Here is a 22,271-nt window from a genome sequence, read left to right on the forward strand (position 1 = left end):
GCATGCTGGCCTTCATAACAAGAGGAATTGAGTATAGAAGCAAAGAGGTCCTTCTGCAGCTGTACAGGGCCCTGGTGAGACCACACCTGGAATATTGTGCACAGTTTTGGTCTCCAAATTTTGTGGAAAGACATTTTGGCTATTGAGGGAGTGCATCGTAGGTTCACGAGGTCAACTCCCGGAATGGCAGGACTATCTTACGCTGAAAGATTGGAGTGACTGGGCTTGGATACGCTTGAGTTTAGATGGCTGAGAGGGGATCTAATTGAGACGTATAAGATTATTAAAGGATTGGACACTCTGGAGGCAGGAAGCATGTTTCTGCTGATGGGTGAGTCCCGAACCAGAGGACACAGTTTAAAAATAAGGGGTAGGCCACTTAGAACAGAGTTGAGGAGAAACTTCTTCACCCAGAAAGTGGTGGGTATATGGAATGCTCTGCCCCAGAGGCTGTGGAGGCCAAGTCTCTGGATACTTTTAAGAAAGAGTTGGATAGAGCTCTTAAGGATAGAGGAATCAAGGGTTATGGGGGTAAGGCAGGAACAAGATACTGATTGAGGATGATCAGCCATGATCATAATGAATGGTGGTGCTGGCTCGAAGGGCAGAATGGCCTACTCCTGCACCTATTGTCTATTGTCCTGGGCTATATGCTGTGGGCTGCACCAAAGCTTCAGGCAGCTGCTGCAAAGTTGCCGGGGAAAGAGGTCTGATGCCTTCCTGTTGAAGGTAAACTGGGGTCGGCTCAGTTATCAGATCCTCCTCGTGTCTCGACCATACTGTAAATATTAGTTTTGTATGTGTAAGAAAAGTCTTTGGTATTTTGAGTAGAGTCAAAGTCCAATGATTTTGTTTATTTATGTGATATGCAACTGTACAGAACTGAACTGCATTCGTGACAATGTATGTGAACAAGAAGTATTTTGTGAATGAAGTATATTTATGAAATTAAAACAAATTCTGGTCGGCACGGATGAGTTGGACCAAAGGGTCTATTTCCATGCTGTATGACTCCCTAACTCTATAGGAAGGGCTGATGCCCAAAATGTCGATTCTCCTGTTCCTTGGATACTGCCTGACCTGCTGTGCTTTTCCAGCAACACATTTTCATCTCTAACTGTATAACCTATATTCTATATTTCGGAGTTGAAAAATAGAGTGAAGAGTGGCCCATTGTGCTTCTCCAGCAAGGAAAACTGCAGTGTAAATGTACCTGAGTTTTTTCAATACTGACTGTAAATGTAGTAGATTCCACTCAGAGAATTCATGAGTTGACTATATATATTGCACCTAGAAGTGTTTCCTTGGAAATGTATGTCATTGTAGCTTAGGCTAAATGTGTGTATGTTCTTTTGCAGAACAATTGCTGGAGTTTATGCATCAGCTCCCTGCCTTTGCGAACATGACTATGTTTGTCAGACGTGAACTGTGCTCAGTCATGATCTTTGAAGTAGTAGAACATGCAGGAGCAATAATAACTGATGATGGAAAAGAGGTAACCACTACAATCAGCTGTGTTTTTTTTTCTTGTATTTGCAATTTTTAGAGCTTCACTAAACTAAACTCTTTTCATTAGAATTGAAATAATTGATTTACTTTAGTTAGAAAGTTTATGATCTCTGTGTTTTCTCCCTTGTCCTTGACTACTTCTGGGAACATAGGACTTAGGAGCAAGTGCAAGTCAATTGATTTTGAACTTGCTGCTTCACCATTCATTGATAACATTGATGTAGTTGTGATCTCAACTAAGCTTTCCTATTTCTCCATTGCTCCCCTGATTGGAAAATCAGCAGGGGGGCATGGTGGTTTGCATTGCTGCTCCATAGCACCAGGGACCTGAATTTGATCCCAGCCTTGAGTGACAGTCTGTGGGGAGTTTGCACACGCTCCCTGTGTCTCCTTGGGTTTCTGCCAGGTGTTCTGCTTTCCTCTCTCAGTTCAAATATGTGCTGTTTAGGTGGTTTGGCAATGGTAAATTGTTCCATGGCAAAAATAGAAATTGCTAGAAAAGCTCAGCAGATCTGGCAGCATCTGTGGAGAGAAATTAGAGTGAACGTTTCAGGTCGAGTGACCCTTCCTCAGAACTGACCCAAAATGTTAACTCTGATTTATCTTTACAGATGCTGCCAGATCTGCTGAGCTTTTCCAGCAATTTCTGTTTTTATCTCTTATTTACAGCATCTTCAGTCTTTTTGATAAAAGTGTCCAGAATTGTGAAAGCTAGGTAGATTAGCCTTGGTAAATGTGGGGTTATGGGGTTAGCGTGGGTGTGGTGGGATGCTGTTCAGAGGCTGGATGTTGACTCAATGGGCTGAATGTTCTGTCTTCACTGTAGGGATTCTATGGCTATGTTGTCTATCTAACTCTGCCTTGAATAAATACAATGACCCAACTTCCAATGATTTTTGGAGAAGAGATTTACACATAACCAGCAACCCTTTGAGAGGGGAATATCTGAAATCATCATAGAATCCCTACAGTGTTGAAGCAGGCCATTTGACCCAGCAAGTCCATTTATGTTTTTGTTTCACATCTGCAGCATTCACAGTTTTTTGTTTAATTTGATTCTACATCTTGTTTCTTCGAACTAAAGTCATCTCACTACCATATCAATGATGTCCTTAATTAACAGAGCTACTATAGTCCATTCACCATTATGAGATCATGTCTCTGTAATGGTTATAAGGTAACACTTGTTTGTATCTGATTTGACAAGTCATCCATGGTGTTACGAATGCTGAATGTGTTCAGGTATAGAATCTTTAACTCTACCTTCAAATCATTTTTACAAACATTGTTGTTATCTGCTGGTGCACAGTCACGTACGTACTGTGTCTCTTCCTTCCACAATCTGGTTATTATTGCCAAAATTGCTACTTTGCCCTACTCCTGCATTGTTTCCCTTTTCAGTTAGCATATCTCTGCTTATTTGCTTCTGTGGCCATAGACTGACAGCAACCAAGGTGATCATTTCTCAAGCTACTGATAATACAGCTGAACCAAATGGATGCTGCCTGAGATCAGAGTTGAGAGTGGGGTGCTGGAAAAGCACAGCAGGTCAAACATCGATTCTCCTTCTCCTCGGATGCTGCCTGACCTGCTGTGCTTTTGCAGCACCCCACTCTCAACTCTGATCTCCAGCATCTGTAGTCCTCACTTTCTCCTAGCTGCCTGAGATTAGTTGACTTATGATTCTTTTATCAATTTTCTCCCTAACTCTCTCAGATATAATTGGTCAATAATTCTTCTCAGCAGTGGAGGTTGGATTAGGAGCTTTGTGAAATGAAAATATCAGACTTGGGCCCTGTGATCTACACTGTTGTTTATTGATGGAAAAACTGTTGAAAATAATTATCAAACTACTAAAATGAATGTTATTTAAGCACTTTGTTGTTTATAAACTAGTGATCATGTGTACATGAGTATTTCACTCTCTAATCTTGAATAAATAATGGACATGTTTTGTCCTTGGGATGATGGGGTTGTGATATGATGAAAGGTCGAACAGATTGGGTTCTTTACTCAGCTTAGAAAAATGAAAAATGAGTTTACTGTCACATATAAGGTTCTGAGCTGGCTGGATCTGATCAGGTGTATCCTAGAACTCTGTGGGAAGCTAGGAAAGTGACTGCTGGGCCTCTTACTGAGAGATTTGTATCATCGATAGTCACAGGTGAGATGCCGGAAGACTGGAGGTTGGCTAATGTGGTGCCACTGTTTGAGAAAGGTGGTAAGTACAAGCCAGGGAACTATGGACTGGTGAGCCTGACGTCAATGGTGGGCAAGTTGTTGGAGGGAATCCTGAGGGTCAGGATGTACATGTATTTGGAAAGGCAAGGACTGATTAGGGATAGTCAACATGGCTTTGTGTGCGCGAAATCATCTCACAAATGTAACTGAGTTTTTTGAAGAAGTAACAAAGAGGATTGATGAGGGCAGAGCAGTAGACGTGATCTATACGGACTTCAGTAAGGCGTTCGACCAGGTTCCCCATGGGAGACTGGTTAGCAAGGTTAGCTCTTATGGATTACAGGGAGAACTAGCCAGTTGGATACAGAACTGGCTCAAAGATAGAAGACAGAGCATAGTGGTGGAGGGTTGTTTTTCAGACTGGAGCCTGTGACTAGTGGAGTGCCACAAGGATTGGTGCTGGGTCCGGTACTTTTCATTCATTTATATAAATGATTTGGATGTGAGCATAAAAGGCACAGTTAGTAAATTAGCAGATGACACGAAAATTGGAGGTGTAGTGGACAGTGAAGAAGGTTACCTCAAATTACAACAGGATCTGGACCAGATGGGCCAATGGGCTGAGAAGTGGCAGATGGAATTTAATTCAGATAAATGCGAGGTGCTGCATTTTGGAAAAGCAAATCTTAGCAGGACTTATACACTTAATGGTAAGGTCCTAGGGAGTGTTGCTGAACAAAGATACCTTGTAGTGCAGGTTCATAGCTCCTTGAAAGTGGAGTTGCAGGTAGATAGGATAGTGAACACAGCGTTTGGTATGCTTTCCTTTATTGGTCAGAGTATTGAGTGCTGGAGTTGGGAGATCATGTTGCGGCTGTATAGGACATTGGTTAGGCCACTTTTTGGAATATTGCGTGCAATTCATGTCTCCTTTCTATCGGAAAGATGTTGTGAAACTTGAAAGGGTTTGGAAAAGATTTAAAAGGATGTTACGAAGGTTGGAAAATTTGAGCTATTGGCATAGGTTGAACAGGCTGGGACTGTTTTCCCTGGAGTGTCGGAGGGTGAGGGGTGACCTTATAGATGTTTATAAAATCGTGAGGGGCATGGATAGGGTAAATAGACAAGGTCTTTTCCCTGGGGTGGGGGGAGTCCAGAACTAGAGGGCATAGGTTCAGGGTGAGAGGGGAAAGATATAAAAGAGACCTAAGGGGCAACTATTTCACGCAGAGGGTGGTACGTGTATGGAATGAGCTGCCAGAGAAGTGGTAGAGGCTAGTATAATTGCAACATTTAAAAGGCATCTGGATGGGTATATGTATAGGAAGGATTTGGAGGGATATGGGCCAGGTGCTGGCTGGTGGGACTAGATTGGGTTGGGATATATGGTCGGCATGGACAAGGTGGACCAAATGGTCTGTTTCCGTGCTGTACATCTCTATGACTCTATGACAAGGTTATTGCTGCAAGGATGTCTCCACTTTCAGAAATCCACTGCTCCAAAATAAGGAGCCTGCCATTTAAAATAAAGATGAAGAGAAATTTCTTTTTGAGCATCTCCAGTCTTAGGAAATCTTTTTTTCTAGTCAGTAGTGGAGGCTGTATAATTGAATATGTTCAATGATAAGTTAGATAGATTTATGCTTTCATTTGAGTTGGACCTGGGGCTCCCTCTGGATAATGCTGTACACTTCTACTGCTCATCCTCTGACCTTTAGAAACCCTGTCTCACATTTTTAGCCATGTTGACAGTGGAATAAATTCAGCCCTTGAATCAAGTGACCATTAAAGGCTGACCCTGGTGTCAGACAAAACCTGAGGCTTAAATTATTAGGGGGATGTAATAGACTATTTGTATTATCCAGGGAGAAAGTGAGGACTGCAGATGCTGGAGATCAGAGCTGAAAATGTGTTGCTGGTAAAGTGCAGCAGGACAGGCAGCATCCAAGGAGCAGGAGAATCGACGTTTCGGGCATGAGCCTGAAGAAGGGCTCATGCCCGAAACGTCGATTCTCCTGCTCCTTGGATGCTGCCTAACCTGCTGTGCTTTTCCAGCAACACATTTTCAGCTATTTGTATTATCCCTAGACTATTAATCCAGGTACCCAGGTCATGTTCTGGGGACCTGGTTTTGAATCCCACAGTGGTATTTGAATTCAATAGAAATCTGGAATTAAGAATCTAATGTCAATTGTCAGAAAAACCTATCTGGTTCACTAAATGGAAAGGAGCTGCTGTTCCTGCCTGGTCTAATTTACATGTGACTCCAGACTCTCAGTAATGCGGTTGACTCTTAACTGTTCTCTGGGCAGTTATGGATGAGCAATAAAGTCTGGGCTAGCTAATGACACTCATATCTTGTGAATTAATTTGAAAAATTGCAAAATTCTCCTATGTTTTCACTGTTGTAGGTGCTTCAGATTTTCTTTCAGAACCCTATCTAAATAACTTGAGCATAACTGTTATTTATTGTTTTATTTGCACTTGATTTTGTTTTGTATGAAAATTTTATTTATAAATCAGATATTGAACTGCCTGAGGAAAAATTACTGAGTAATGACAGGATCACATTCTGAGGCAGCTGAAGAGGTTCCTAGTCAATAATGTTTCATGGATTTTATTTCAATGCATGTTAACTCCGCTTTGTCACAGATAAGTCAATGATGCAACTGAAAGCTCCTTTCTCATGTTTCTATTGTTCTTTTGACCTAGACAGGCAAACCTTTCTTATTTATCTTTATCAATTTTCTTAGCCACTGAGTACCAGGCATGCAGCCAACTCCAGATAGTGCAACAGGATTATTTTTAAATTGACCACTGAGAAGCATATGGCAGCAATTCATAAATACCTTATAAATACTGTCTATTATAAATTCCTTGACTATCTTATTTTTAACAAAGATGTTGATATTGAGACTCCCTCTTTTGGCAAATGAGAATAATGTTTTCATTGTCAAGCTTTATCCATGCTTGACTGGACCATATTTTAGTCTAGTAACAGTAATTGTTTTAAGCTGTATGCTAATTTGGTAGGCATGATGTGGAGGTGCTGGGTTTAGACTCGGGTGGACAAGGTCAAAAGTCGCACAACACCAGTTATAATCCAACAGGTTTATTTGAAATCAAAGCTTTCGGAGCTCTGTTCCTTCGTCAGGTGGAGTCTGAAAGCTTGTGACTTCAAATAAATTTGTTGGACTATAACCTGATTTCATGTGACTTCTGACTTTGTTTATTTGGTAGGGCAGTCAATACAGTTAAAAGCCACCAATTTATGACACACTATTTTTCACACATTCTTCTCAAATTGTTCTGGGAAGGAACTCTAGCCGATTCATAGATATGCAGAAAACCAAAATGTTTGTTTACGGCATTGCTATTAATAGCAGAGAGCAGAAATCTCCCTTGTTTGTCATGACATTGTGGCTGAGAAAAAAAATGCCCTGGAATATTTCAGACTTTTCAATTTGATTCTGATTATTTTAACTGATTTGTACAATTTCAATCAATTTTTCCCCATTTTATTTTATTTAACTTGTAGCTAGAGTCGTGGTATGTTATTCTAAATGGCTCAGTGGAAATCACCGATTTTCATGGAAGAAGTGAAATACTTTGTATGGGAAATAGTTTCGGTATCTCTCCCTCTTTGGAGAAACAATATATGAAAGGAACTGTTAGGACGAAAGCAGATGATTGTCAGGTAAGGATGTGCTTCAAGAGCACTTTTGGCTATTTCAGTTTAACAAGACAGTTTCTAATTTGGCCACATTGAGAGTATGCAATGATGACTATTTCCTGGGCAACTGTGAAACAAAATGAAATAATTAGATCATCTCTTTGAAAGCAGCTGGGCTCTTGACACTGGTAATGTGAGCATGTTGGCAGTGAATAGCTATAGTTGGTGCCAGGTACATGACTAAGCTGAGAATTCGAATGCTAGTCAAGACTGGTGTTTCTGTCTGATACCTTCTTTCCCCAACTCCCTCCCTCAAAGTAAGAAAATTTCAGCAGTTTGAATGGAGTTTTCTGAAAGGTAGACAAACTAACCTGTTGAGAGTGAAGAATAATTGTTTATCCATTTTTGGATTAGGGATGTGGGCACGTCATGCAAGATCAACATTTATCACTGATCCTTCTCGAATTGTTGCTGTTTAATGGGGTAGCTTAGGTGTATTCAAATGTTACAATCACAGTGTACTGCATAAAATTTTAGGATAATTGATGTTGAGAAAATAAATCTAAACAGTCCTTCTCATCCTACAGTTTCTAAGATTTGTTTGCAGGTTTATTACTGTAACTATTCTCAATAAGTAGTAAATCTGAAATGACAAATCTGAACTTGCTACATTCCAGTGCTATAAGCTATGATCTGAATGACAGCTCATAATTCCTTTATTGCAGGTTAAGTCAGTTTCTTGGTAGGTTTTGATTCAGATGCATTTTAACCAGACCGGGGAAGAGTGTTACGTTCTATGTATATTTATGTCATTGAGCACACTGAGATCACTATCTTTAATGATCAGCATTATGTCTTTTAAATTTTGTACCTAATTTAATTTTTGTAGTTGCAAGATGCTGTCGTTCTTAAACTCTGGAGTAACAGTATACTAACACGGCATTTTATTTTGATATGATCAATGTAATGCTTTGTAGCTAGTCGCAATTATGAGTATCTGCAGGGCAGAATTCTGTTCATACAGTTAGGTTTATTGTACTCATTTTATATTCTGTAAGCCTTGCTTAGCAGTAAATATACTGATGTCTTTGTAGTTTCGCGCACCAAGCATGATAGAAGTGTGACTTCTCGATCTTTTTAGATCTTCATGTTTATTGATCATCATCATCATAGCCTAGTGATTGGTGGAATTTCCTGGTGATATTGTGTGGTAATGACCATACAATAGGTTGCAGGAAAACTGACTTAGCTACTGGTAACCTTGTCCATTTATACTATCTTTTACATGCTCTGACAATAATCAGATTTAAATTTAGGGATGGCTTGTCTTGTTATGGTTGCTTTCCTTTATACTTTAATGTGCCACCAATTAAGAAAATGCATGCTGTTTTATGGTCTTTAAGTAGCAAATTTAGTTAAATATGATTATCTGGTGCAGGATTATCTTGTAAACTAATTAGTATTAGTCATTATATCTATGCAAAACTTAGATATGCTGTGTCCCTAAGTCTTGCATATCTGACTTTTATTTCTAAAAGGTGTTTAACGTGATCATTTTTTCTCTTTGTCTACCTTACGATAGTTCGTAAGCATAGCTCAGCAGGACTACTGCCGCATTCTGAATCAAGTAGAGAGGAACACTCACAAAGTTGAGGAGGAAGGGGAGATAGTAATGGTGAAAGAACACAGAGAGCTGGACCGTAGTGGAACAAGGAAAGGACACATTGTTATAAAGGTAAATTTGGGTAAAATGTTTTCAGATAGAACTATGCTTTTTTGTCCCAGTGACTTTACTAGAATTGACTCTGCCGGATGTGAAGTAAATTACTTAGAACTACAATCTTGATATACCATGAAAATAAACTATTACGATTCCTGTAGATACTGATTCCCAGTGACCAACTTGATATCTTCTCATTTGATTCCTTTAAGTTTTGACACATTTACTGCAACAAGCAAACTAAAAACAATATCCATTAAACATTGCCTAGTCGGCAACTAGTACTCTGAACTAAGGTAACCCTCATTAATGTTATAATCTGACTAATACCCATGTGCATATATGTTTTGACAAAACAGTCTCCACAGGATAACAGACTTCACAGTTAACAGTGTGGAACTCTGTCCCCAGAGAGTTGTGGAGCATAGTTTGCTCCAGACATTTAAAGAGAAGGTTGATAAAATAGGGTTCAGAAAAGATTTATCAGGATGTTGCTGGGAATCGAGGGTTTAAGTTATAGAAACAGACTGGGACATTTTTCATTGGGGCGTAGTAGGTGAGGGGTGATCTTATAGAGGTTTCTAAAATCATGAGAGGCATAGGTGAATAGCAAGGGTCTTTTCCATTAGGTGGGACAATTCAAAAGATTGGGATATATTTTTAAGGTGGGAGGAGAAAATTTTAAAAAGGACATGATGAGCAATCTTTTTCACACAGACAGTGGCCCATGTGTGGAATGAAGTACCGATGGATGCAGATATAATTAAACATTTAGAAGACATTTGGATAAGTACATGAACAGGAAGAATTTGGAGGCATATAGGCCAAATCCAGGCATGTGGGACTAGTTTAGTTTGGGAACATGGTCAGCATGGACTAGTTGGACTGAAGGGTCTGTTCCTGTGCTGTATGAGGAGAAAGTGAGGACTGCAAATATTGGAGATCAGAGCTGAAAATGTGTTGCTGGAAAAGCGCAGCAGTTCAGGCAGCATCCAAGGAACAGGAGAATCGACGTTTCGGGCATAAGCCTTCTTCAGGAATGAAGAAGGGCATATGCCCGAAACGTCGATTCTCCTGTTCCTTGGATGCTGCCTGAACTGCGCTTTTCCAGCAACACATTTTCAGCCCTGTGCTGTATGACTCTGACTCAAGCCAACACAAAAGAGGACATGAGGAGTGGGACAGATCAGCCATGATCTCGTTGAAAGGCAAATGTTAACTTGCTCTTTCGTCATGGATGTTATCTGACTCTCTGTGACTTCCAGCATTTTATGTTTTCAGTACAGATTCTAGTATCTGCAAAAATTTGCTTGTTGTTTGCTTGTGTTCTTATTATTGTTAATCCTTCATATATATTGTATTATGTTTACATATGTCAGACATTCTGGTGGGCATCCAATTGTTTATATAAGCTGATGGATCCAAGTCTCTCTCAGTAGTCCCTATTTCTTGTTACTATGGCCATGTATCACAAATAAGCTATTTGCCTTTCACTGCAATAATTGTTATTTTTAAAATGTATTAATTCAGCTGCCTTTAATGCTGAAGTCTTGAAGTTTCAGTGTCAGCAGTAGTGTTAATTCTTCAGCTTACCACATAGGTATATTGCTTTCAATGTATCTGTTTTCATCAGCATACTCTATAGAGGGTCAGCTTAGCTGAGTTGGCTGGATGGCTCATTTGTGATGCATAATGATGCCAACAGTGCGGGTTCAATTCCCACACTGGCTATGGTTACCATGAAGGATTGTCCTTCTCAGTCTCTCACCTCACCTGAGGTATGGTAGCCCTCTGCTTAAGCTATCTCTCTCTCATAAGAGAGCACTCCCTCTTTCTGGTAAGAGTATGGCAACTTAATTTACTGAAATAAAAGGTAGATAATCTGGTTACAGGCACATACATCTCTGTATTGTTTCTAGAACTAGCTAAAATATGAAGATTATGCTGATCCACAGAAATACAAAGATTCATTCCAAGATGTCCTCTGGTCATGGACTGAATCTAAAATGTTGTTTCTACCTAAATTAACATAATTTCATGCAAGTTAGGCGAATTAACTTAAAACTGGCCTAAGAATGACTTAAACTCCCTCAGATATTTTTCTTCTGTCACTTCTTTTCTTGCTTTTCATTTCACAACATATTTATTTTTGCGAATCATGTAACAGATTATCAACAGATTGTGATTGTAAAAAGCTGCATCAGTGTGCTGTCCTGCAATACTTACTTTGCTTTTAGTGCGTATTCAATGGTGGCACAGTGGTTAGCACTGCTGCCTCACAGCGCCGGAGACCCGGGTTCAATTCCCGCCTCAGGCGACTGACTGTGTGGAGTTTGCACATTCTCCCCGTGTCTGCGTGGATTTCCTCCGGGTGCTCCGGTTTCCTCCCACAGTCCAAAGATGTGCAGGTCAGGTGAATTGGCCATGCTAAATTGCCCGTAGTGTTAGGTAAGGGGTATGGGTGGGTTACGCTTCGGCGGGGCGGTGTGGACTTGTTGGGCCGAAGGGCCTGTTTCCACACTGTAAGTAATCTAATCTAATTTAATCTAATCAAACGTTGGTATGCACCTTGCATTGCATTACCTTCCAGCTCAGCTGTTTGTTCTCTTCTCAAAGAAGGGAGATCTTGAGCTAGTAAAGTGCCCTTTCAACACTCAAGTTCTTATAAGGAACTCCACGGTCAATTAAGTGCATTTGAAATATAATCATGATTGCAATAGACAACGTGTCAGCTTATCAGCATGTAGCTAGATGCAGTGAATAGTACAGATGGCTGAGAACACCAAGGGAACCTATCAGCTCTACAAATTCATATTGTACCAAGGATCTTTTCTGTGCATCTTGAGTAGTTACTTTATTGCCTCTGCTAAAAGATGACACCTGTAACAATAAAGCAGTCCCTCTGTACTATACTGAAGTATCATCTTGTATTGTCTGTTGAGACATCTGGACTTGGGTTTGAATCTGACCTTTCACCTTTGATAAGAATGCACTCACTGAGAGAAAGACAAAACATTAGTAGACTTGGTTTTATGTAAAAAAGATTTAATTTGCATGATACCTATACAGTGCTCCATTAGTTAGAAGTTGATATTTAGTCATGCTAATTCATAATACTGAAACCTATCAGCTTCTTAACATACACTGAGATGCATACAAATGTACAATTTTGTGAAAAAATTTGGTTTTCAGCATTTACATAAAACAACATGCTGATGCTTGTCCAGTGCTTCATTAGTTTAAAAATTAAGCAACAGTCATGTTCGTTTGTAATCCTAAAACTTGACATCTTCCTTACATACTTGATGTGATGCATCCACACTTTGGGCCACATATTTAATTGTAACAGTCTGTAGGTAGAATGTATTGATTGATCTATTTTCTTTGTTGAGCGAAGTGCCATCCCCACTTCCCTGAGAATTGCAGAGAAGGAGAAAATCAGAAAGGTCAGCAAGATAACTGAGGTAAAAACAATGACTGCAGATGCTGGAAACCAGATTTTGGATTAGTGGTGCTGGATGAGCACAGCAGTTCAGGCAGCATCCGAGGAGCAGCAAAATCGACGTTTCGGGCAAAAACCCTTCATCAGGAATAAAGGCAGAGAGCCTGAAGCGTGGAGAGATAAGCTAGAGGAGGGTGGGCATGGGGAGAAAGTAGCATGGAGTACAATAGGTGAGTGGGGGAGGGGATGAAGGTGATAGGTCAGGGAGGAGGGTGGAGTGGATAGGTGGAAAAGAAGATAGGCAGGTAGGACAAGTCATGGGGACAGTGCTGAGCTGGAAGTTTGGAACTAGAGTGAGGTGGGGGAAGGGGAAATGAGGAAACTGTTGAAGTCCACATTGATGCCCTGGGGTTGAAGTCTTCCGAGGCGGAAGATGAGGCATTCTTCCTCCAGGCATCTGGTGGTGAGGGAGCGGCGGTGAAGGAGGCCCAGGACCTCCATGTCCTCGGCAGAGTGGGAGAGGGAGTTGAAATGTTGGGCCACAGGACGGTGTGGTTGATTGGTGCGGGTGTCCCGGAGATGTTCCCTAAAGCGCTCTGCTAGGAGGCGTCCAGTCTCCCCAATGTAGAGGAGACTGCATCGGAAGCAACGGATGCAATAAAAGATATTAGTGGATGTGCAGGTAAAACTTTGAATGTGGAAGGCTCCTTTAGGGCCTTGGATGGAAGTGAGGGATGCGGTGTGGGTGCAGGTTTTGCAGTTCCTGCGGTGGCAGGGGAAGGTGCCAGGATGGGAGGGTGGGTTGTAGGGGGGCATGAACCTGACCAAGTAGTCACAGAGGGGAATGGTCTTTGCAGAAAGGGGTGGGGAGGGAAATATATCCCTGGTGGTGCGGTCTTTTTGGAGGTGGCGGAAATGTCGGCGGATGATTTGGTTTATGCGAAGGTTGGTAGGGTTGAAGGTGAGCGCCAGGGGCATTCTGTCCTTGTTACTGTTGGAGGGATGGGGTCTGAGGGCGGAGGTGTGGGGTGTAGACGAGATGCGTTGGAAGGTATCTTTAACCACGTGGGAAGGGAATTTGTGGTCTCTAAAGGAGGAAGCCATCTGGTGTGTTCTGTGGTGGAACTGGTCCTCCTGGGAACAAATACGGCAGAGGCGGAGGAATTGGGAATACGGGATGGCATTTTTGCAGGAGGTAGGGTGGGAAGAGGTGTAATCCAGGTAGCTGTGGGAGTCGGGTGTGTAAAAAATGTCAGTGTCAAGTCGGTCATCATTAATGGAGATGGAGAGGTCCAGGGAGGGGAGGGAGGTGTCAGAAATGGTCCAGGTAAATTTAAGGTCTGGGTGGAATGTGTTGGTGAAGTTGATGAATTGCTCAACCTCCTCGCGGAGGTTCCTTCCCACGTGGTTAAAGATACCCTCCGACGCATCTCGTCCACACCCCGCACCTCTGCTCTCAGACCCCACCCCTCCAACCATAACAAGGACAGAACACCCCTGGTGCTCACCTTCCACCCTACAAACCTTCGCATAAACCAAATCATCCGCCAACATTTCCGCCACCTCCAAAAAGACCGCACCACCAGGGATATATTTCCCTCCCCACCCCTTTCCACCTTCCGCAAAGACCATTCCCTCCGTGACTACCTGGTCAGGTCCACGTCCCCCTATAACCCACCCTCCCATCCTGGCACCTTCCCCTGCCACCGCAGGAACTGCAAAACCTGCACCCACACCTCCTCCCTCATTTCCATCCAAGGCCCTAAAGGAGCCTTCCACATCCAAAGTTTTACCTGCACATCCACTAATATCATTTATTGCATCCGTTGCACCCGATGTGGTCTCCTCTACATTGGGGAGACTGGACGCCTCCTAGCAGAGAGCTTTAGGGAACATCTCCGGGACACCCGCACCAATCAACCATACCATCCTGTGGCCCAACATTTCAACTTCCCCTCCCACTCTGCCAAGGACATGGAGGTCCTGGGCCTCCTTCACTGCCACTCCCTCACCACCAGACGTCTGGAGGAAGAACGCCTCATCTTCCGCCTCGGAACACTTCAGCCCCAAGGCATCAATGTGGACTTCAACAGTTTCTTCATTTCCCCTTCCCCCACCTCACCCCAGTTCCAAACTTCCAGCTCAGCACTGTCCCCATGACTTGTCCTACCTGCCTATCTTCTTTTCCACCTATCCACTCCACCCTCCTCCCTGACCTAACACCTTCATCCCCTCCCCCACTCACCTATTGTACTCCATGCTACTTTCTCCCCACCCCCACCCTCCTCTAGCTTATCTCTCCACACTTCAGGCTCTCTGCCTTTATTCCTGATGAAGGGCTTTTGCCCGAAATGTCGATTTTGCTGCTCCTCAGATGCTGCCTGAACTGCTGTGCTCTTCTAGCACCACTAATCCAAAAGCAAGATAACTGACCTGACTTCAATAACATTCCTTTACTTTTCCAGGGAACACCAGACAGACTCATTAGACATCTAGTTGAAGAACATTCCATTGTGGATCCCACATACATAGAGGATTTCTTATTAACATGTAGAACATTTCTGTCAAGCCCCATGGAGGTTGGAGAGAAATTACTGGAGTGGTTTAAGATTGATAGCCTTCGGGACAAGGTTAGTGCCAAGATTAAATTAGTTTCTAGTGAATAAAGTGAAAGTATAAAAATGGATTTTGAAGACTTTTTTGTGTATTTGGATGAACTGCCATTTCGTGTGACCGTATGTCGTAACAATAACATACAGCAGCTATCTGTAGTAATGAAAATATGTAATTAACTTTATTTCAAACTCCTGAGCATGCTTTATGACTTGTTTATTTTATGTGTGTGTGTGTGTATATGTCTTCTGAATTCCAAATAATTATGTTTAAGGTCACGCGAGTTGTGCTGTTGTGGGTGAACAATCACTTCAATGATTTTGAAGGGGATCCTGCTATGACCAATTTTCTAGAGGAATTTGAAAATAAGTTGGAAACTGCAGTAAGTATATAAATTGAACTAATACAAGAGTACTACTGGCACATCAGTAAACATTTTGGCATGATGAAAACAAAGTACAGAAGTAAGTTCTAGGATGATTAAAAATAGCAAATATCACATCAAGTTAAGCACAGCAAGTTAAATGCATCACTAGTATGAGGAAGAGGAAAATAGAAAATGCATTCATTGGTAGAACATGAACACACCTGAATATAGTATTGGGGAGGGATTATAGTAACATATTAGAGTTTATAGTAAAACATATAAACTTGCATCATTTTGAAAAAACCTGTGGTTATAGAACCAATTCAAAGTTCCAAACAAACACATTCATTGCCTACAAACAATAAGATTTTTTTTTCCCAATTGTCGTCATTCCCTATCTTGTTGGTACTTTAATTATGCTATTCATGTGACATCAGTGAGAAATAAATGGCTCAAGCATCACTTTTGTAATTTATCATGTCATTGAACCTCAGTAGTAATTGTTCTTAGAAGACAATTGTTTTTTCTAAGTACTTGTCATAGAATGCTGTTAATATAGTTCTGATCAAATCAATGACATAATGTAAGACTTCATTACCAATCCCATCCCTGCCCACTAACTGTTTCCCCAAACACCATTCTATTTACTTTGTTAATTTTCACCAAAGTCTATTCTTTTGTTCTATTGGTCTGGTTAATAGTATTAAATATCAAGTACACTTGAGTACACTTGTTGACTTTTTTGTTTAAATGAATGAGATCTAATAGCAACAATAGATTGCAAAGTTAGATTAATCAATGCTTTTGTGCCTATCGCTGCCTCATGCCAGAACATATACTACACTGATGCATCAAGTGCCTCATATATTGCTTAATCATATATTATTGCCTGAATAAAGATTATTCTTGTTTTAATAGACTTGTGCAGCTAGTTTTGAACAAGTAATGCCTTTGTAATAGTCGCTAACAGGATTAACAACAGTTAAAAGTGAAATATAATGAAATAAATTAAAGCTAGTTACATAACTGGTTGATTTTTAAATACTTCAATTTTGAGTTTTGGATGGATTATAAATAATTTGTTCTGTCATAAGTATTCCATTTGAATACTTCGATTAGAGTAGCAGCCTACAATAACTGTCAATTACTCATTGTTTTCTACCTTTACTGTAAACTGTATGTAAAGTTACTATTCAATACATATTCTTTTTAATCTACAGAAAATGAAAGGACATCTCAGGTTGTTGAATATTGCATGTGCTGCTAAAGCCAAATGGAGGCAGATAACTTTGCTAAAGCCTTCAAGAGAGTCCCCATTGTACTTCACTTTGCTTGGTGGCAGTGAGAGAGGATTTGGTATTTTTGTGGAAAGTGTGGAGGCAGGCAGTAAAGCTGCTGAGGCTGGTATTAAGCGAGGCGACCAGGTAAAAACTACTGAATTTGAAAGTACAATCATTTGAAACAATTGAAATCTTTGAAGCTTGGGCTTTTAAAAATTTATTTGTTTTAATTTTTGTAAATTCATTAAAATTAAATGTGTATTTTTGTCAATTGTATTAAGAATGAACAGATATTGTATGAAATTTTGAGTGTGTAAGCAGTTATGAAGTTGACATTGCTCTCACCTCTGAGTAACAAGGTTCCGGATTCAAGTCCCGCTCAAGTCTTAAAATGAGATTCAGGGAGGTCTGTAGGAGATGTTCTCTTTTGAATGAGACATTAAAGCAGAGTCCCATCTGTCTTCTCAGGTAGATGTAAAAGGTCTCAGGGTACCATTTGGAGGAAGAACCAGGAGATTATCCCTGGTGTCCTAGGGATCCTTTCTTCCTGATCAAGGGCTTTTGGATTTTCCTGCTCCCCGGATGCTGCCTGACCTGCTGTGCTTTTCCAGCAACACTCTAATCTAGACATTGGTCCTTCAGTCAACACCACATCAAAAGCACATTTTCTGGTCATTATTGCATTTCTGTCGTGGAAATTTGCTATGGGCAAAATAGATTTATTTTTTTAATTTTTTTAAAAAATTTTTTAATTCTAACAAGTTCTTTAGTCGCAAAGCACTTGGAGACATCCAGAAAACACTATGTAAATCCAAATTGTTTTTTAACTAGACTATCTAACCATACATATGCAACTTTATTTATACTGGGCATGGTCACTTGTGTTTAAATCTTCCCTTTGTTCAGTTTCAAGAATGAGAATTATGTGTATTTCATATTCCCTTAAAATTTAACTGCAAATACTTCTGTGGACAATGTGACAATAAGTATGAAACAAGGGAAGGTAATACAGAAAATTTAACTGTAACCTTGAATTTACACCCTAACAACCTTTTGTATTCTGTTTGAATAGTCAGTTTAGACATGGCACCTTACTATACATTATTATGACAATACCTAAGTCCTACCTTAGATAAGACACTTCACCTCTACTTGGAGCAAATCTATCTAGATTTTAGCTGAGTCATATGAACTGGAAACCACAAGGATCAAAAGATGAATCACCCATGCAGAACGAGCTGATCTTGGACAAGATGAGTTGTATTAATTCTATAATTAACCCCAATTAACTAGGTCTAGCAAGATATAAAATCTGCAGCATTCTTCAGGTTTCTATGTGGAAAATTCTGTTGAAAATACAGTTTGGAGGAGGGAGTAATGAGGGGATGCCTGTGGTGAGAGAGATTGAGGTTCTGCTACATTAAGGCAATGTTAAATATTCAGCTGTTTGCTTAATACACAAAAGAAGAAATACTTAACTCCTATGATAGGTAATTGGTCATTGGCATGATTGCCTATTGATGATGCAGCTAACAAAATGCAAGCAAAGGGGGAAGTATGTGTTGATTCTGTCTTTCTTAATATCAATAAAAGTTTTAAAACAAGTGACAAATCTATTTCAGATTATGGAAGTAAATGGACAGAATTTTGAGAATATCCAGTTCACAAAAGCTCAAGATATTTTGAGAAATAATACACATTTGTCTATCACTGTGAAGACCAACATTTTTGGTGAGTGCATATGAACTTTAAATATAATCAAATTAATTAATACCATTAGTGATATGATATGTAACTTGAGAGTTATTGAGTTAGTGTTTTTCTTCATGCATATGACTACAAATCTTATTGAATATGGTATCTTATTATGTCCTGAGGATGTCCCAAAGGGTTACATTTCACATGTACTACTTTGGCAGTATGCTCACTTTGCAAGGTTTTGTTCTGAGCACTATTAACACCTTCAATTCAGAAGGTTGAGTTCTCAAGCTACATGATAAAGACTTGAGTGTGAAATCCCAAAAGGTGCTTGAGTTTAGTAATGAGTGAATGTTAGTGTCTTTTGAATGATAAACTGAGACCCAGTCTACACAATCAAGGTGAATAGAAAAAAAAATGGGTAGGTAGGTACTATTCAAAGTTTCTTTGATGCTATGGTCAATATTTTCCTTTTCTCCAACAAACATGCAAATTGTTTATTTAATTTCTTTTTGAGGAACTTTGTGCTAATGGGGCATTCTATTTACTGACCCAACAGTAAAAAACACTTCACAGGTACTTTTTGCTGTGAAGGGTGTTGGAATGACCGAAGGATCTGAAACATGTAAGATGAAGCAAAGTTTTTTTCTTCTTCGTTTATTCTAGAAAATTGTGTCATGTTCAGAGATTTTGTAGTGACAATAAGACCAATGTTTAAGCAAAGTTTTCATCACCATTACCTCAGTAAGGATAAGGGAAATTAACGACCAGAACCTGATCAAACTACTACCGAACAAATTATCTCTATCTTTCCTGTTTCCAATTCGTTAATTCCTATTAGTCCCTTCCTTTGTTTTCAAATTACAGGTAAATTTTTGATGAGAAAAATCATCTGCTGAGTGCTCAGCCGTATGTTGCACTCCTGAACTGCATTAAGAATGGATCTAAAGCCTATGTAATTTGTTAGAAGCCATTCTACTTAGTAACTTCAAAGACCTTGATACCTCCCCACAAAGTGTTTGAATGTTGATCTTTGTTCCCATGTCAGATGTACAAAGGTGGGAAAATCTATGGCTCTGCAAACCTCACTTTAAAGTTGTCCTCCCGTGCTCACTATTTTCAGAGTTAGTGGGGTGAGGAGCCGAATTGGAAGGTGGGCCAAGTGACTCAAGAAGAGCAGAGGCATGCTGAGTGAAAAGCTTGCTTTGAACGGTAGTGACTTATCTAACAATTAAAATTTTTAAAATGCTTCCAGCCCCAAACCCTTTCACTCATCATGCCCCATGCAGGCTATCAAATATTCACCATCCATCCCCATATCCTTTCAATACCCCAATGCCTATTTAGTTCCACTCCTCTTCCCCCACTCTATCCTACTCATTCATGCCATCTAATATCTACTAGAAATTAAGTGCACAGGAGAAAACATCAACTTCTAGCACTTAAAGTTCTGTATTAGTGTGTTGATGCTGATTGACAGGATCAGCACTTGCTGGGAGTTCTTTGTCAGCTTTACAGTTCTAAGGAGTTATATAAGGCCATAAAATTTAAGAGCAGAAGTTATTCTGCCAATTGAATCATCTCTGCCATTCAGTGAGATTATAGCTGATCCGATAATCTTCGATTTCTGTTTTTGCACTTTCCCAATAACTCTTGGATCAGTTACTGATTAAAAATCTGTCCATTTCAGCTCTGACTATACTTAATGACCCAGCCTCGACAGGCCACTGTGGTAAAGAATTCCACAGATTGACTGCCCTCTGAAAGTGTCATACCCTGACAGGTCTGTAAGAAACTGAAACTGAACTGGTCCTAGGGGTGTCATTAAGCAATTTTCACTTAACTCAAAGACTCCTGGTACCACTCTATTTCCTTAAGTATCCACCCACTACCTTGAAAAGTAACATAACCCCTTGTGCAGCTAAATATACACCACCCAATCCCATTATACTCCAAAGTAGGTTCCTACTTGCTATATAGCACTGTCCAACTTCCATTTTCCAATTTATAGGCCAGAAGGAAAAAATAATGAGGTCCTTTACAATCTGGATTGATTATGTTAGAATCAAATACTGCCAAATTATTACATTCAATGGAAATTTGGGAATTTACCTCCTTCTTTAAGAAATTTGTTTGAACAAAAAGCTTTTGGACTCAGCGATAGCATTTCAAACATTCATCTTAATTTTATGAGGGAGCAACTTTATGTACAAATGTGTCATGTCACATAGCATTGAGTGCTTGTTGACGGTGTTCTTTTTCCTAATCTCTGATCCGCTGAGGAGAAGCAGTTGAACTCTTGACAAAGGGATGACTTCATATAGACTCAAAAGTTTAATGAAAATTGTGACTTGATCAGGAACAGTGAATATTGTAGCTTGTTTAATCTTTCATCTACACTTGAGTTATATTATGCCAAAAATGGGTGTATGGTGGGTGAGGATCAACAAACAGGTAGTAACTGAAGATAGGAGTCACCAAAAATTGATATTTAGGAAGAAGGGTTTTGAACTGGGCAATTTCAAGTCGAATTATTTGACTGTGGAAATTTATTTCTGCTGTTAGCAATTATTGATTGTTCTCCTCTCTGCAGTTTTTAAGGAGTTGCTAAATAGACTAATTCAGGAGAAAAAAAACGGGGCTCCTCACATTCCTAAAATTGCAGAAAAAAAGGGGAATCGTTACTCGCATCCAGATTTGCACAGAGATGTGGAGCAAATATTTCCTTCTGAGAAAAGTAACAAGAAGATGAAAGCCAACACAGTATCAGGTGGTCGCAACAAAATTCGGAAAATACTTGACAAGACACGTTTCAGCATCTTGCCACCAAAACCATTCAGGTAGGTCGAATGTTTGAGTCAGATGAATTTGTAATGAATTTTTCATTAATGGCTGACTATCTTTCTGAAAATACCCAGTTACAACCAATTCTAATTGTTAATCTCCATGATTTGAAATACATACAGGACAAATAATGGAATCAAGACTATCTAATTGATCCCACTGTACTTATATTATGAAGCTGATGCTGAGCAAGTATCAGCATGAGAATCATTGAAAGACAATGTCCAACCAAAAAAATTAAGTGTTTGATGATTATTGAATACTTTGAATGCTAATCATACAAATATATGAAGATCTGAATTATGACCATTGAGCTCTTCAAATCTGCTTCATCATTCAATAAGATCCTGGCTGATGTGTTTGTGTGCCACATTCCATATTCCAACCTACCTAGATTCCCAGTTAACCTTTGATTTCCTTGTCTAACATGAATCTCTTTTCCTACATTCTTAAAAATATTCAATGACTATGCCTCCACCACCTTCTGAGGCCAGTAATTCCAAAATCATACTACCCACCAGATTAAAAACAAAATTCCTTTCATCTCTGTTTAAAAAAAAAGGCTGCCCTCAATTTCGAAAACAGTTGCATCTGGTTGTGGACTGAACCACAAGAGGAAATGTTTTTTCACATTTACCTTATCAAGACCAATCAGGATTTTTTTACATTTCAGTCAAATCCTCCCTTGCTCTTTTAAACTCCTGTGACAATAAGCTTAGCCTTTCTAAAGCTTCTAAGCCTAGCATAATCTTTCCTTATTGGCCAAGCCATTCATTCCGGGTATCAAACTAGAAAATCATTGCAATGACCTGGGTGGAAAGTTTGCTCGAGTTATTCAAGAGGGTTTAAACTAGTATGGCAGGGGGATGGGAACCTGAGCTATATACTGGAGGTGAGTGTTGATGGAGATGAGGCAATAGCAAGAGGTAGCGCAGCCAGTGGGA

The 22,271-nt window shown here is 40.0% G+C and overlaps 1 protein-coding gene across 16 annotated transcripts in view; it reads left to right on the forward strand.

Annotated features, from left to right (window-relative positions):
• LOC140492006 (rap guanine nucleotide exchange factor 6-like) overlaps positions 1 to 22,271 on the forward strand; it is a 391,645-nt gene that overhangs the window by 272,590 nt on the left and 96,784 nt on the right. For all 16 annotated transcript variants that reach the window (XM_072590612.1, XM_072590596.1, XM_072590598.1 and 13 more), the window contains 8 exons: positions 1,359 to 1,495; positions 7,229 to 7,387; positions 8,946 to 9,098; positions 14,991 to 15,155; positions 15,413 to 15,520; positions 16,726 to 16,929; positions 18,408 to 18,516; positions 21,077 to 21,323. In XM_072590612.1, the coding sequence (XP_072446713.1) occupies positions 1,359 to 1,495; positions 7,229 to 7,387; positions 8,946 to 9,098; positions 14,991 to 15,155; positions 15,413 to 15,520; positions 16,726 to 16,929; positions 18,408 to 18,516; positions 21,077 to 21,323 (1,282 nt within the window). The remainder of the gene's footprint in view (positions 1 to 1,358; positions 1,496 to 7,228; positions 7,388 to 8,945; positions 9,099 to 14,990; positions 15,156 to 15,412; positions 15,521 to 16,725; positions 16,930 to 18,407; positions 18,517 to 21,076; positions 21,324 to 22,271) is intronic.

The sequence above is a fragment of the Chiloscyllium punctatum genome, chromosome 20 (assembly GCF_047496795.1).
Source record: "Chiloscyllium punctatum isolate Juve2018m chromosome 20, sChiPun1.3, whole genome shotgun sequence".
Lineage (NCBI taxonomy): Eukaryota > Metazoa > Chordata > Chondrichthyes > Orectolobiformes > Hemiscylliidae > Chiloscyllium > Chiloscyllium punctatum.